The 17,094-nt window shown below is 40.2% G+C and overlaps 2 protein-coding genes across 3 annotated transcripts in view; one reads left to right on the forward strand and one right to left on the reverse strand.

Moving 5' to 3' along the window:
- The window catches only part of LOC110015840 (CD209 antigen-like protein E), a 900,664-nt gene that overhangs the window by 690,784 nt on the left and 192,786 nt on the right, over positions 1-17,094 (forward strand). The window lies entirely within an intron of this gene.
- Positions 1-17,094, reverse strand: part of LOC101171013 (venom phosphodiesterase 1-like) — a 31,534-nt gene that overhangs the window by 2,667 nt on the left and 11,773 nt on the right. For both annotated transcript variants that reach the window (XM_023959723.1, XM_011480655.3), the window contains exons 10-23: positions 16,861-16,926; positions 16,674-16,746; positions 14,170-14,278; positions 12,884-13,006; positions 12,681-12,712; positions 12,008-12,135; positions 11,717-11,786; positions 11,524-11,611; positions 11,125-11,297; positions 6,788-6,833; positions 6,393-6,547; positions 5,676-5,811; positions 4,962-5,039; positions 4,738-4,870 (exon numbers count right to left, since the gene is read on the reverse strand). In XM_023959723.1, coding sequence (XP_023815491.1) covers positions 4,738-4,870; positions 4,962-5,039; positions 5,676-5,811; positions 6,393-6,547; positions 6,788-6,833; positions 11,125-11,297; positions 11,524-11,611; positions 11,717-11,786; positions 12,008-12,135; positions 12,681-12,712; positions 12,884-13,006; positions 14,170-14,278; positions 16,674-16,746; positions 16,861-16,926 — 1,410 coding nt within the window. The remainder of the gene's footprint in view (positions 1-4,737; positions 4,871-4,961; positions 5,040-5,675; positions 5,812-6,392; positions 6,548-6,787; positions 6,834-11,124; positions 11,298-11,523; positions 11,612-11,716; positions 11,787-12,007; positions 12,136-12,680; positions 12,713-12,883; positions 13,007-14,169; positions 14,279-16,673; positions 16,747-16,860; positions 16,927-17,094) is intronic.

Consider the following 17,094-nt stretch of genomic DNA (forward strand, 5'->3'; position numbering starts at 1 on the left):
CCCACACTGAGGCACGGAGACTTAAACCATTCTTAAGGTTCTTCATTCTGGTTACTGTAGACCGCAACGAACGCCGTGCAATTAATGCAGCAGCTCCTAAATCTCTCCCGCCGAAGCGAGAGCGGTTTCCCCAACGTTAAATGTGATCGTTGGTCTGAATGTTCTGTAGATGTGAGACAGACTGATCACATGCAGACATGGAGCTAAACACATACTTACGCGCTGCAGTGAGTGACGGGCAGCGGGTTTTACAATCCCTGCGTGGTTCACCTTACTGGCCGTGCCCACCCCCCCACCCTCTGCTTTCTCCCTCACACATCCCGTCCCCGCAACTACGCGCTCTCTCAGAAACGGGAGCGCGCAGTTTTAGGCACGGAAATTCACAGGTTTCCGGCTGGTCCAAACTCTGTGTAATAATAGATAATAGTAACTGATAGTGCTGGTGTAGATTTTTTTCTCCAAGCACCGCTACTACTGCGCGCCTCTGGAATCGCATCGCGCCAGACAAGGACTGGTCTAATGAGAAAAAAAAAAGTATAATTAAAGATTTGTCTGCGAGCCACATGTGACCATCAAAAGAGCCAAATATGGCTCGCGAGCCATAGGTTCCTGACCCCTGCACTAGAGCATATCTAGGAGAAGCCAGACCATATGCATTTGAGAAATACCATGGGAAGTTGCCCTCTGCCCCACAAATACAAACTCAGTCACCTACAATGTGTCCAAACACCTCACAATCGTCTTTTCTCCCTTGGTAGTGAACAATGCAACCACAACACCTGCAATGGACCAACGATGGACCCAAATGGTCTCTTTTGATGCGATATCCCTGTTTTTTCACAATAGAAACCTCATAGATGGTCAAGTTAATACTGAACCCCACCTGCCAAACTCCACCCAGTTTCACTTTTGAGGAGAATTCTACACTGGCAAAAATTAGGCAGTGCCAAGGAATCTGTAATCTGCACCTCTTATTCCTGAACTTCAAATTAAAGATCCCGGACTTTCCGTGGAACTACAGTTACTCATCGCTCAGATCCTTGGATGGCATATGGCTGAAGAATTCCTTCCCCACGCTGATGTGATGGATAAATACATCATGTAACTCAAGGAAACACCAAGGAGGATTGTTTATCCCTCCTTGACTTCTCTGTACACAGCAAGGAATGCAAGAATCTAAACATGGTGGTGTTCAGGAAACACAATGACGAGCATTCATTGACTGTCTATGGGAACTGGACCGAGTCAGTGTGAGGTCACCCAAAGAAAATGATCTACTTCTGATTCCAAAGAAATGAAGTGAATTCTGCCGCCATGTTTCCTGATATGGTCATCACCATGTTGGAACAAGAAATCGTCAATAAGCAATGTTTGGCTTGAATCGGTCTGTGTCTATGGCAACCACTCTCTCTAGTCAGGAGGGAGCATGTTAGAAGGCCACACCCCTTCCACTGAAAGCGGGATGGGGGGAAACTGTCAATCAAATAAATGGTTTTGAGAATACATGCTTTTATTGAGGTATCTGATTGCTCAGTTTAACTTGAATAACTTGTGCCACAGCAAGGAGGGGTCACTTAGTCTAGTGCAGGGGTCGGGAACCCATGGCTCGCGAGCCATATATGGCTCGCGAGCCAAATATGGCTCTTTTGATGGTCACATGTGGCTCGCAGACAAATCTTTAATTATAGTTTTTTTTTTTTCATTAGACCAGTCCTTCTCGGGCGCGATGCGATGTCAGAGGCGCGCAGTAGTAGCGGTGCTTAGAGAGAGAAATCTGCGCCAGCGCTATCAGTTACTATTATCTATTATTTCACAGAGTTTGTACCAGCTGGAAACTTGTGAATTGACGTGCCTAAAACTGCGCGCTCCCGTCTCTGAGAAAGAGCGCGCAGATGCGGAGACGGGATGTGTGAGGGAGAAAGCAGAGGGTGGGGCTGAGGGGTTGTGGGGACAGGCAGCAGGTGAATCTCGCAGGGATTGTAAAAACGTAAAACCCGCTGCCTGTCATCCACTGCAGCGTGTGAGTGTGTGTTTTGCTCCATGTCTGCATGTGATCAGTCTGTCTCACATCTACAGAACATTCAGACCTATGATCACGTTTAACGTCTCAACGCCTGCATGAAGCAGAAACTCACCACGGATCAACCAGACTAGACCATCAGCAAAACTACCACTAGAAATACTCATCATTTATTAGCAACAGCATAACAATGTTATTAAAAAAGAATCCACAGACTTATTGTACTTTAAAAATGTTGAAATTAAATCAAATGCACACATTCATTTGTATATTTAGTTTTAAACAAATTGTCGCGGACTGAGTTGGATGGCTGTTGGGCCGCGTTAAAAGTTCTGGAGTTCATTGAACGCGTCAAGCAGAGATCTGATTGGCCCTCAGTTCTGTCGCTCAGCCTGTTGTTAGGTAGTTTGGACCAATGGGGTTCAGCTATGGGCCGAATAAGGGAAATAGTAGGGCTGCACCGGGAGCAGGGGAATATAAAGTTGGGAGAAGCGCTCTCGTGTCGGCGGGAGAGATTTAGGAGTTGATGAATTAATTGAACGGCGTTTGTTGCGGTCTGCAGTAATCGGAATAAAGAACTTTAAAAGAGGTTAAGTCTCCGTGCCTCAGTGTGGGGAAGGGACACTACATTATTGTATGGCTCTTTCGAAATTACATTTAAAAATATGTGGCATTTATGGCTCTCTTGGCCAAAAAGGTTCCCGACCCCTGCTCTAGTGTCTTGTCATGTTTGACTCCCACCCCACCCCTACCTAAACAGAAGCAGGGAGTAATCCGTACATTCCAGCTCTGGGCAGAAATTATACCAACAAGCTCAGAGGAAACCAACAAAAATGAAGAAGTCACATGAACACTGGTCTCAGTAACTGCCACAGGAGCTGAACTTTGGTAAAAGACAAGAAAAGGAGAACCTGCAGAACTGATCACAGAGAAAAAAAGGGGGGTGGACAGAACAAACAACATTTTTCTCCTTTCTGTGTTTGATGTAGCTGAGAAACAACCTTCAATACCTACGACATCTGTGCAAAAACCGATCTACCCCAAGGTCAAGACACAGAGTGACATGCAGACCAATGTTATCCACGTCATCCAATACAGTCATGATAGCTATGATTTGTGCATCTTGGAAACTAAACAACCTTTTGTAGTGATTGCACAGCACAGAAGAACTCCATCATCAGTCCAGGACTCAACAGTTCACCTGCAGCTGAAGGACGGTGCACACTCCTTTCATTACAAAGTCACATTCTGGACAGAGATGACAGACGGTTTAAAGACCTACTGCGATTATCTTTTGATCTATTGTGGTGGTCGTAGATCCTGCAGAGCGGCTGGAGTTTGTTAGAAATTTGCCTCAGAGTTGTGGGCGGACCCTTTGTCACGGCGCAAACCGGGTCCCCCTTCCCCTCCCCATTGCTGAGAGCTCTCTGTTGAGACACTCTCTTACTAGTTTACAGCCAACAACAAAACCGGTGCAACATAAACAATATCAGAACGATGCAGTCATTCATTTTGAGCCAGAGCCAGGATGGAGCGGAGCGGGGAGCTGGTGGCTCGCCGTTGTAGGTCCTACACAAGTTATCACACCTTGTTTCCATCTGCTTCTTATTCACAACAACAAAATTAAGAAAAACTCATAAATTCAATTTTAACATGATCATTTTATATATATGTCTGCCATCGTGAAAAAAAGCAACAAAAACATGTTAAAAACACGATTTTTTGTCAAAAGCATTTGTCAAAATGAGGAGCCGTTCTCTGAACACGGGGGGGGGGGGGGGGGGGGGGTTCTGAGACTCTCCCCGTCTCCCTTGCACACAATCATGTTGTGACATCTAGGAGGGTTTTGTGTACAGAACAGCAGAAAGAAGCCTACCCCACAACATGGCATCCACCCACCAACCAACAGTTGGTTACATCTTGATCTCATTTTGACTGGATTTTTGTTTCCATAACAGCTCGTCCTCTTTGTGAATAATTCTTTTACCAGGGCACCACCTAACGTACACCCAGCTCTGGTGGGACACAGCCGCTAAAAATGAGTCATCAGTGTCAAAGGAAAACACATGACGCAAATGTGTGACACTCCTCGAGACATGGTGTCATCCAGACTCACGTGAGCTGGGACATCCCCTTTAGCTAATTATGGAAAGAATGCTGCACGGTTATACAACAGTTTTGTTGTGTAAAGTGGGGCAGATGATGTCTGTGGAAAGCGTGGGTTTGTTTAGGCTGTGCATTTCTTCACACTTAGATCAGGCGGTGAAATTAACCAACATTTCGGTATTTTATTAATCAGCACATTTTTCTGGGTGTTTTTTTAAAGTTTTATTGTTTTGGTTTTTCACCCTATAATCTATTCTATTCATTCTTTTTAAGTGAACTCAAATTGTGGCAAATAATGATTAAATATGTACGAAAATTAACTATTCTATCGATATATATATAATATATGTCAATGTCATCCACTGGTGTGGGCATGATTGAGTTTTGGTGGGACCAGAAAAAAAAACTATTAAAAATGTGAATGTGCTGTTCTGTGAATTAAATATGATCCGTTTTTCATAATTATACTCATTTATTTATCTATGAGTGGAAGTTTTCAGTTCAATGTATTCCTACTTTTTTATCTAAATGAACATTTTTTTTAAAGGAAGCCAATAAAATAAAGAAAATAAAAATAGAAAAGTATAGTTTATGCATTAGTTCCAACTTACTCCAGTATCTGGTCTGGGGTGTCGTAGCAGCCGTTATAATCGTAGTCGAAGACTGGTCCGGTCACAACATTGATCTCATTATACAGGAAGGCATATTTTTTCAGTAAACTATTGTGGAAGAAATCCCATATTTCTGAGGAAAGAGATGAACGCTCATCAGACAAATTCTTTATTTTTTAATATAACTCTTTTATTATTTGTGTTTGGACCCATTCTGAACTTACCCTTGAACCTGGGGTACATGGGAACTACATTACTCATCAGGAGAGCATCATACTGTTGGTCCGCAGAAACATTCAGGTCTAGAAACACAAAAACATATTAATGAAGAAGAAGAAAAGTTGCAGAAATTTGTTTTTTTTTTTTAACTCTAACCTTTTATGTTTAAAGATTAAAAACTAATCCTTATCCTTTTACTTGAAGTTAAAGTTATTATTTTTTAACTGTATGTTAGAACTATAAAAATAAATAAAATTATGGGAAACACTTTATAATAACTTAAAACAATACTTCCTAACTTAAAATAAACACCCGTAGTAAATTAATATTTTTTGACATTTTTAAGTCTTTACATACATAATAATTAACATGTTGTTGATGGATACACTGCAATCCATGAAGTAGGGTTAAATAAATTTGCATCACAAACGTTAAAGGAGAAGGATTTCCCTTATTAATAAAAAAAATGATTATGTCAGTATAGAGCTGTAGTTTGATTTTTTTTGAATGTTAAAAAAATGGAAAGACTCAGTTTTGACTAAACCGAAAAAGAAAAAGCTGTTTCTTTTCTCTTGTAGAATAAAATTATTTTTGTATGATCTTCAATCCTAATAGGTGAATTTAGCCATTGCCAGATTTTATTGGAACAATAATTAGGATTAACTAACATTTTCTATGACTACATGGTGAAAAATTAGCCACTGGGTGCTGATACGTACTGGGTGGAAAAAGGAAAGCAGGAGTCAGGCTTCCAGCTGTTTCATAGAGATCACATCTGGGACTCTGGGATGGTGTCAGTCTAACATCAGCCCTCAAACAATCTGATATCACTGGAGGCAATGGTGTGATGTCAGTCTACATGAGCAGACAAAATTCATTCAGATTCAGTTTGTATAAAATACTAAATTAGCTCATAAATCATAGTAAAAATAAACATATTAATGCAACACAGACAACATTAAACCTTCACTTTGGTTTGCATTACAGAAACCGATAAAAAAAAAACAACCTGTATTATCACAAACTAATGATGAAAACAAGAGGAGAGTTTTCTAAAGTCCTATCCTATATATCATATACATCTACATATGTTTATCTTTTGGAAATTAACAGGTATGCAAAAAAACAACAACAATGTCATAGTTTAAAAGAGATTTAGATAAAAATGTAAAATTCATGAAAAGAGATCAAGGCAACTTATCAACTTTTTTTGTTATTAAAGTAAAAAAAAAAGTCTGAAAAGTTCAGTCCAACTGTGACCTTTCCAGTAATTTAGGTACTTCAAATACTGTAGAACATGAGTTTGCAAACTGAAAATGCTTTAATACGATCACGTTTTAATGATTTAAACTCCCAGAAGTGTTTGAAAATGATCAGAAAATTGTTGTCAACCCTCAGCTAAAGATCTATCCATCTATCTTGGCTCTGATTCTTACGGGTTTCTCCACAGTGAAGGAGCTCCACAGAGGCATGAGCACTTTGTGGCTGTAGGCACTGACAAAGCCTTCCTGGTGGAGGATGCAGTAACTCTGGTCTGGCTGCAGCATCTGCGGACGGCCAAGCAGCATGTGCCTCTTCTCTGCAGCAGACACTGTGACAAGAACAAACAACTTTTGTTTGGACGTATACAAGTTTGATTCTATATAGCAGGGAAGTGGCGTGTGATTAGAAGGGAGTTGACAAACAAATATGATATTTTTCAGGTTAAAGTTCTTTATCCCCTCGTGTCATTTGCCCTGTAAAAGAGTAATCTCACTGTACCTGTACTTGTACTGTTACTATAAAATAAAGAATCATTCATTTTTTATAAAAGTCTATCCTGATGACTTACCTTGAGCTGCAGTTAAATTCAAACGGCTGTTGATGGTATTCCCCTCCTAAAAATATAGACAGCTTTGAATTTTTAGACAGTTTAACATTCAATAAACATAAAAAAAGACTAAAAACTAGTTTTATTTTTGTGAATATTTCAAAATCTTCCAAACAAACATGTTTCTTTCCCACTTGTAGATGGTGCAAAGTCATGTTATTTCACAAAAATGTTAATTTTAAGCATCAAAATTTGTTAGAATGTTTTTTTTGTTCCACATTTGGAAAAATAAAACCTCAGGTAAACAAAACTTAAACTGGGAGAATGAAAGACAAATAGGAATGACAGCAATCAGAGTTTCCACAGAATAGGAATGGATAACTTTTCACGCATCAAAAACTGTAGTAAACATTGAGTCTGGACAGAGTGTTCCAGGTTTAATCCAGAGAGTTCAGGATCTTCTATAGTCAGGAAGAATATTCATGGAAAATGCTTAAAGCAGCCAACATTCGTAGGAACAGACTTTCACAGCAAGTTCACCTCGCGCTCAGGCCATGCAAAAACCAAGTGCTCATAGTTTGGCAGGGTCATCCTGAGCTACAACTGAGCTGTTCATGATGAGGGAACACCAGAAGTAATGTTCTTTACTTTGGCAAAACAAAATCTAGATCAGTTTGCTTATTCTGTTCCAAATGACACAAGCACTGGAGAGCACCGTTGCAGAGACATCTCAGTACAAACTGCTCTGCACACACGCAGACATTCCATAAACAGCATATGCAATAATCGGCTAAGTCAAAGAGCTCCATCGGCTATATTTAGAAATTACTAGAAGCTCTCAGTTGCGTAGAATCATATTTCTTATGCTCTCTTCCCAGCATCCACTGCATGCGTAAACAAAAGCAGTTATTGATCTGTATTAAAATACAATCCAAAAGGAAACCCATTAGAGAGTAATTCCTATGAGTTCAGCAACTAAAAGTTAAAGATGAAAAGTTATTTTTAGAGACTACTTTTGTTCATCAGCACTTCCGGAAGTGAACGCAGACAATAAAGGAAGATGTATCCCCCACAACCTGGGGGATACAGGTCAGCAAGTTTTTCCTCTTGCTGACTGGAATGCCGTCCTTCTCAATCGTCTTTATTTTTGAAAACTGATGGATCAAGTATTTTCTAATCTCTAAAACAGCTAGCGTTCTCAGTAAGTCATGCGTACCCAAGTCAATATTTGAAAGCAATTATACAAGGAGGTTCTTTCCGTTTACGACACTTGACTATCAGTTCTTTGAGACAGCATTGAGGAAATTAATGAGTTCTGAGAAGTTGCAAAAGAGCTTTCAGAGGTACAGATAAAAGCGACACCAGGAACCCGAGCTAAATGTGACATTCAGGAAGCAAAACAAATTGAAAATAGGGGATTTTCACGTCTTAATCTTTGAAGAAGAACTAAAAACGAAACATAAAGGTACGATATCTTTGGTAGATAAAGCACTTTATTTAGAACCAGAGCAGCAGAGACGGAGTTTAAAAGTAAGATTTCAATCTGAAGCAAATGATATTGCTTTGTAAGAAGTGCAGTTCTTTTTTATTTGACTTTGGGAATCTTCCACTCCACTTTTATTTTGGCGCAAACTTCTGATTTCAAGCAACAGTCCTACCTTCTGTTGCTGCAAAAACAGTTAACGTTGCATTACATTTGATTTTTATTTGAAGTGTCTCCAGAAAGACACCCAAGTAAGAGGTTTTAGAAAGAGTCAATCTTTTGCTTTCTTAATTATTTGTTTCAGGTTTCATCTGCTTCGTGTTCCTTGCAGACTTCAGCACGATTCAAGTCATCAAACCGCTCATGTCCCCCGAGGTGTGACACAACATGTTCTAGACGACCACCAAAGCAACAGTCAAATTTGCTTGTAAAAGTCTGAGATTTATGTGCCTGAAGCAAACAAAGGAAGGAGCTGCAAACAGCAACAGCTTACAGAGAGGCATCAGCAACCACTGAGAGACTGAAGGCGCATGCTCAACACCAGAATTACTGTGTCTGCTGAAAATAACAGTGAGGCTTCAGCTTTTGGAAGAACAAAAGGTATTATGCACTGTTATATATAGATACATATTAATATATATTTGTTCTGTTAGTTTCCGTGATCTTTTGCCAACTTTTATTTTTATCTGTGCTTCCTGAAACAGTGTCAACAACAGTAAATCATGCGTCTTTTGATGCCTCACTGGCACTGCTCAGGGCCTTTATTGTGGTATTTTTGGTAATCAGTTCCTCATTGCTAAACTCTGACGTGCTTTTATTTTTTTGTTCTTTTTCCCCCCGTTGCTTCCTTGTGTGAAGTGTTTTTGTAATTATTTCAAATTGAGGTTGATGTCTATAGTGGAAAGATGCAAACGTAGAGAAATGCTGCGTTCATGGTGTGTTGGCATGATCGGAAAAATGACTCTCCAATTTAAAAACCGTACATGAACGTGAGAAAAACAATAAAAATCTTTAAACAACAGATGACTGCAGAATAACTCTCTGCACCCAAACAAACGTCAGTGTAGTGCAGTGCTCCATCTATGGGTAGATATCAGCATTGCAGGGAAAACAAAATGTTAAGAAGGATTATAAATATAAATGGTACCAGATGTAAAGCTGAGCAGACAGACGAGAGCTGAAGGCCTCGTGTGTTGCACATATTTTACTGTTACAACAGCGGGTTGTGGATGTTCTGACACACAAGGTGTATATTTGAATAAACCTCCTTTTGTAATTTAGGCTAAACTTTATTATATTGATTACATTTTGTATCCTTTTTTTTTTATGTTGGACCGGACGAAAAAGCAGAAGAAGATACAAGGGAGGGATGTTAGAGACAGATTAAATAGTTTAACGGGCTGCACATGTCCGGCGGGTCATAGTGTCCCCACCCCTCCTTCAAACCAAGACCCTAAAAGCGTTTGAGGAGGTGTTTTGCTATGTATGAGTCCAAAAAGTCTTAATTATGACAGCTTGCAGTGCTGTCCATGACATCCTGGGACATCCTGAATATATCCAGAGACCAGCTGAACACGTTTTCTGAAATACTGCAGACACACATGCTGACGATTAGTCATGGCTTTTGGCCACTAGTGTTGACTTTATTACTTCCTACTGTGACACTGTAAAGAAGGTATGCTGGCAGTGTGCAATCTACCTCCCAATTTCAAATTTGAACAAAAACATTTGACACTACTGAGTGGCGAGCCTAAAAATAAAGCTCAAAGAAGAGAGTTCAGCCAGTTCTGCCAGTCCTACGACTTGTCTGTGCCTGCGTCTCCCTATAAAAAACAACAGTAGCTTTTTTAATTGCTTCTCTGCAATCTGAACTATGTATTTATTTACTTTAGTTGAAGTATTTGGTGCTTGTGCTTCTTTTGTCCTGAATTACCTCTGCCCTTGTTGGTCTGTTTTTAAAGTGTGATGAACCACAACAGGTTTGGCTTGCAAACAGCCGCCTCCCAATTTAGACCAACTGGAGTAGAACTTCTCACAAGGATCACAAAGAGTATTCACCAGTGTGACTGCATGCGTTATCACAAGTTTTTTTTTTTTTAGGTTGGGCTGTCCTTTGAGTGAAGTTCCCTGATCAGCTGCTTTATGCTCTGGCATGCATGTTTGTTAGCATGGCACATGTTGCAGACGGTCACGGTTTGTTTTCTAGAACAGTTTCTGCAGAGTGGAGGTAGTTTATTAGAAATTCACATCCGGGTGGAGGGCCGGACCGTTGCGCAGAGCAACGCCGCCCCTCTTTCAGTTGCTGAAAGCTTAGAGCAGGGAACTTGTGGCTGTATTTTCTACGTCACAAATAAGCTCTTTTTCAAAATGCATTGTATTATCTGCTCTTGATTCACAAGCATTTGTTTAAAGAAACACTCAGGGAAGCTATTTTGAGCTTAATTTTGGTAAATGGTAAATGGCGTATACTTATATAGCGCTTTCTACCTTCTTACGAAGGCCCAAAGCACTTTACAGTCACAGTCCCATTCACCCATGCACACACACATTCACACACTGGCGGCGGCTCCGCTGCCAAACACTGGCGCCAACCTCCCACCAGAGGCAAGGTGGGGTTCAGTGTCTTGCCCAAAGACACTTCGACACATGGGCGTGCATGGCGGGAATCGAACCTGCAATCTCACGATCATGGGTCGACCGCCCTACCGCTGCACCATGGCCGCCCCATCAATTTTCTTCTCATATGTCCACCATCATCAGATAAATGCCACAAAAACATGTTAAAAAACACAATTTTCATCAGAAATGATGATTAAATAATTATTTTTCAATTGTTTCCCCTTAGAGATGAAGGAATTAAGTCTCAGATTCCTACCAGGCTGGAACAGGAGCATCCCAGGTCGTCTTCAGGAACAAGGCTGACCAGGGGGCACTGACCTGGCGCACTCTGCTCAACCGGGTGCACAGGGGTGTGGTAGGGGTTCCTGAGGGCGTGATTCATGCTGCCATGGGTGCCATTGTTTTCAGAGGGCGTGATTTCCAGCACATCTACACGAAACAATGACACATTTGAGAAAACATCCTTTATTTTATCCCAAAAACTGGTTTCTTGTGTCTTTCATGTGTGCATTTAAACCCTTATACTTACTAAACAGAGAAGATTGATTAGAAAATATCCAGTTTTGTGTTCAATATCAATTTCTATTAATATTACACAGTAGTTGGTTAAATATAAACACACACTGTGTGTTTGGTGAGTAAAGGATTTACTCACCACACATAAGGTTGTATAGCTCAATGCTGGAAAAGGGCTCAACCTCAGTTCTAAACTGAAACTTGGGGCCATAACTGAGAAACAAGGCCTAAAAGAAAAGGGGTGCATGTGTCATCGTGCCTTTCATTTGGCTTTGATTCATTTTAGACTAAAGAGGAGAAAAAATAATAGAGCAGGGACGTCCAGCACTCACATGCATGCTGTCAGCATCATTGTCGTAACCATGGTTACCACCAAAGCAGAATGTGAGAGATCCGGGGTTTCTGTTGGAAACATGTTCATTTTATGGTTGAATCAGTAGTTTGAGATGGTCAAGTTGAAAGGTCAAAGGATGCATCGCAATCCCATAATTTGGTTTTCCTCAATGATGATGTTATGCTTTTTTTCATAATTACTCATAATTTCTGAAATGCTTCCAAACCTAATTTATCATTAAAAACAAATGACAAAAGGGGGGGGGGGGGGGGGCATGAACAACAAATACCTTTCAAACAACCACTTAGGCTCGACCAGAACATTGACATCCTCAATACGTCGGCTGTCGGCGTAGTGGAAGCGCTTTGGTAGGTGGGCTTTCAGATACGGGGTGATCTTTTGGTCTGGTTTTTTACACTTGAAAAACCCAAAAATACAAAGAGCTGATTTATTGTTTCATTTTTTCCGTTATAATAAATATGCTAAAAATGTTGGCAAACTATTCATTTACTCAAATTAGATTGAATTACAAGGTCAACAATCATACAACAATTATAGTAGTACACAAGCTTCAAAGTCAAAAACTGTGCTTGTTTATAACTGTACACAGTGTTCCCTCGTTTTTCCCAGGAGTTCCGGTCTAAAAGTCACCTGTGAAAGGTGAAAGCTGCAAAGATTTTTACAACTTCCACACTTGCTTAAGCTCTCAAAGTTCAAACACACACACCAGTATATAGATGTGGAGAGCAGAATGCCTTTGGCATGGAGGAGATTGATTGACAAGGCCTATGGCCAATCAGGATGCAGAGCACAATGTGCTAAATACATAAAATGGAATGTTCCATTTAAAAAAAATCCATGAAACAACGAGACTGCAAAAGGTAAACCACAATACAGCGAGGGAACCCTTTCCTTTATCTCAGTGTTAAAATGTTTTCAACCAAGTCAAAATGAGCACTTACAGACATGCTAGCAACCAGAGCAGCACTGTCCACTGTTGAGAAAGCAAAACACGTCTATAATAATTTAAATATCAAAAGCACTAATTCTTTAATCCAATATAATATTTACAGTTTATTTTGCTGAAAGAAAAACCTAAAAAAGATTTTGATTAGAAGTTGATATTTCAGACTTTACTGCAGGTGTTCTGTCTGTGATTACTCACAAACTGTGTCAACGTTTTTAGCTCGAATGCGTCCAAATGGCCCCTCAGTGACCACATAAAGGCTGGTATCGACCCCCAGGTCCTGCATGGCTTCCTTCCTGTCGCAGCTTATTTCCTCCATACCTGTAACAAGAGACGTTCATAGGTCACGTTTTGGAAGTCCACACCAAGACTCGTGGTTTTGGTCGTGTCAGCTTCAGGTCACAAGTCTCACTGGTAAGATCTTTGTCTTTCGACTGCTCTCTAAAGGGCTCGCCACGGAGAATCTACCTCACTCAATCCTCAAACCCTCTCTTTGGTCGTCCTCCAGTTCCATTTCCTGGTAGCTCCAATCTCAACAACCTTTTATCGACAAATTCACTGGTTCCAAACCATCTCAACCTGCTTCCCTGCATTTATCTTTTCCTTTGATGGATTAGTTCATGATCATATCCATCCTGGTCAGAGAACCTCAACATCTTCATCTCTACTACCTCCAGCTCTGCCTCTTGTCTCTCTCTCAGAGTCTTTGAACCAACAACATGGCTGCTCTCACCAGTCTTCTACAACTTTCCTTTCATTCATGCCGACACCTGAACATTTCCTCCAACCGTTCCAACCTGCTTGCTCATGTTTCTTCTTCTTTTTCTCTGTTTTTGTGAACTGTTGACCCGTAAGAACTAAAAGTCCTCCACCTTCTGCTCCTCTGCTCCCTGTAACCTCACCATTCTACTCCAATTCCTCTCATTTATGCACAGAGACTGTCGCGCTGAAGCCGACCTTCATTCCTCTCCTTTCCTCTCTAGATGTTCCTCCACCTGCCGCCTTCTTTCACTGCAGATCACTATGTCATCTGCAAACAACAAGGAGATTCCTGTCAATCCCTCTCTGCAAAGGCATTTCATCACCATGGAGACAAAAAGGAGCTCAAAAACTAATCCTTCGTGCAGAACCACCTCTACCTTCAATTCCTCGGAATCACCTACAGAACATCTCACCACTGTCTTCCAGCACTCAGACAAGTCCTGCACAACTCCATCATACCACTCCAGGCTTCCTCATACAAACATCTGTATCATGTTGTGGACTTTCTCTAAAGCAGCTCCTTCTGACCGTTTTCTGTTCTTCTCTAGAAACATCCTCAAAGCAAACATATAATCTGTGGTTTCTCTCCAAGACGTTAACACACTGTTGCTCACGTATTTCACCTCTGACTACAGCCAGGCTTTCATTACTTTTCCCATGACTTCATCATGTGATTCAGTGAAAATAAACTGTAAACCATGCTGGTGCGTGGTTTGGTTTACCATGGTCAGCCAGGATAACGATGTTGAGGCAGCGGTCTAAGCCAATCTGTTTAAGTCCGTTCATGAGCTGGCCAATGATCTTATCGACGCCCTGGAGGGAGATGATGATCTGGGAAAACAAGATCACAGCTTGTACCAGAAAAAATACATCATTAAAAACACTACAAAAGAGTAACATGATGGGGAAAAAACTTACTAAACTTACTATAAATAATTTTGCCTGGAATTCTAAATACTGCAAACGTTCACACCAGCGACCACTTCTGATGAAAGATCTATGTAGACACATGTGTGTTTTGGGCTTCCGTGTTCAAAACCCTCATATGCACGTGTTACTATGCAGGTTTCTAAGTCAGTTTTAGAACAGAACAGAATAGAACACAAAAGAACTGAATTGAAACAAATAAAAAAAAAACTATATTAATCCTGAAGTAAATTCAAAAACTGCTAGCTGCTTGCATTCACATAAGCACATCCCAAAAAAAAAGCTAAAAGCAAACACGAAAAAAAACGAATAAATCCCCCCAAAACAACCAAATATTAAAATTCATAATTAAAATATTACATAATAATTAAATATAATAAATATAATAATGAAAAATATAATAAAGTCAATAAATATTCCAAAAGCAAAATCTAATACAATAAAACCATCAAACATTAAAAATGTAAAATTCAATTTAAGTTTCTTGAAACAGCTTTGTTTCATTAAACCCTGCCACGATCTGCACTCTCAGACTCTCTTATTGTGCCGACTGTGGTTTGTGTTTGCTTGTTGAAAAATGTTCTGGCGTCACTGTAATGTTGCAGTGTAATTTACTTTCATGCCAAGGTTCTCATTTACCACCAGTTGTTCCTGAAAACAGCTCTGATTGTGGTTTTTAGCTTTATATGCCTGCATTGGTCTGAATCTGACTAACAAACGTCCACAGTGGTTTGACAACATGGAGTTGATATGGAGCAGTGGGGTAGATGATGCTCACAGAGGGACCTAAACTCATAAAATCCTTTTGGACTTGCTGCAGCTGTAGCCAACCGAAATAAAAAGTCATGCTGCTTGCTTCTGAAACACTTCTTTACACATGGTTTCAATATAAATGAAACTTTATATTATTAATTAGTGAAGTTGAACGTTTTTAGGGCTTTTGCATTTCTGGCCCAGATGCCTGTGGCCGCTTTAATGTTGGAAAAAATCAGTAAATGTTAAGTAAGCGATTATCGGATCTTTAAACAGTCTTGTTTAAAACCATTTTAGTCTAAACAAGAACAAATGCTTTGCAGTCAATGGACTGAGGCATTTATGTTTACTAAACTCTTTTGTTTTTTGCTGGAATATGAGGCTTTTTTAGTTTATGTAATATACTGACTGAAGAGTCGTCCTTTTGTGAGTTCCTCCTGAAAGGAGTTTACTAAATGTCCGTCATGTCGTTGGGATTAAAGTCCCAACAACATGATCATTTGGCTGTGGAAACTCAGCTAAATGATCAAAAGTTGAAAAAAAGTCAAATGTAGTCATGGAAGAAAAAAATACATCTATGTGTCTGCAGGTGTCCATATGATTGAATAACAGTTTAATAATCAAACGTCGGTTTAGCAGTGGGATAGCATAGATTTTTTAAGACTCCATATTAGCTGTTAAACTAAGTTAAAAAAGCTGTACTGAATACAGCTAAATGATAGAGTTGGAACACTTGAAAACATGTCTTATTGCAACCTAGCGATAAGATTAAGGTTATATTACTTTATTAACCACAGCAGGAGAAAATGAGCTGAGCTCTGAAAGTATTTGAACTTCTTGCTTTTTTATGGCCTTATTTAAAGGTGTACTCATACTGGACAAGCCAGTCGGTCTTGACCGAGCCCACTTAGTGTGGTTCGGGTCAAGTCCGGAACCTTGCGTTTGGTCTGTATTCAGGCTGCCTTCAACTGGAGATTTCTATTTCTATATGAAAGATCTCTTCAGTCATTGGCCTGGAATTATGAGGGCGGGGCAACGCAACAAGAGAAAGTCTAATGAACTTTGCAATGCTTGTCGGGATAGTTCACTTATTCAAACGTCATATTTCGCTGACTAACATTGACCGTCTGCTTCAGCGTCATGTACAAAAACACTTTTTACTGCTACTTTGGTGCGGTGGAGGCCTGGTGCAAGGCGGTTACCCTGGAGACAACGGCCAAGTAGGTACGCTGATGTGTTTATGACATTAAGATTGGCGGGAAAACACTGTGAGGAGCAATGTGAAACCACGTTAAAAGTTGTTGTAATGAGCCTGCATTCATCCGACCACATTTCATCATCATCCTGGTTGCTATGTTCCTTTTCTGTTCACATCCTGTCATGCACGGCTACAGTGGCCGTTTTGGTCCAGTTGTTCCGGTCCGAGCTCGGAGCCTATTCAGACTGAGGAAAACTTAGTTTGACTGGAAACAAACCAAGACCACCTTTAAAAGATGGGTCTGAGAGCGGTCCCTGGTTCCGGACCAGGGTCCACTCGTGAGCTTACCCCTCCACTGACTGGACCGAAGCTGTGTCCTGATTTATCTGGTTCTTCCAGATACAGTGTGTAAAAATCAGGTCTGAAAGAAAAGCAGTATTATTCTTTGTATCAAGTCAAAAGAACACAATGTCATTTTGTTTTACTCTGTTGTTGTTTTACTTTACTATTTTGTCAACAAAATAAAAAAAATTACCTCTCATTGTCAGGAAGCTGCAGCCATTTCAGAACAGTCAAGACTCTTTCTTCAAATGGTACATCACTGAGATGTTTAAAAAAGACAAAGATGTCAAAAGTTGAACTTGATATTTTGCAACAGTATGAAAAAGCATTTAAACAAACAAATGAGTACAAATGGCCTGAATGGCATTTACTTATAGCTTTACCTTCCCAGAAGGCCCACAGCGCTTCACAGTCACACACACATTCT

This window comes from Oryzias latipes, chromosome 11 (genome assembly GCF_002234675.1).
Source record: "Oryzias latipes chromosome 11, ASM223467v1".
Lineage (NCBI taxonomy): Eukaryota > Metazoa > Chordata > Actinopteri > Beloniformes > Adrianichthyidae > Oryzias > Oryzias latipes.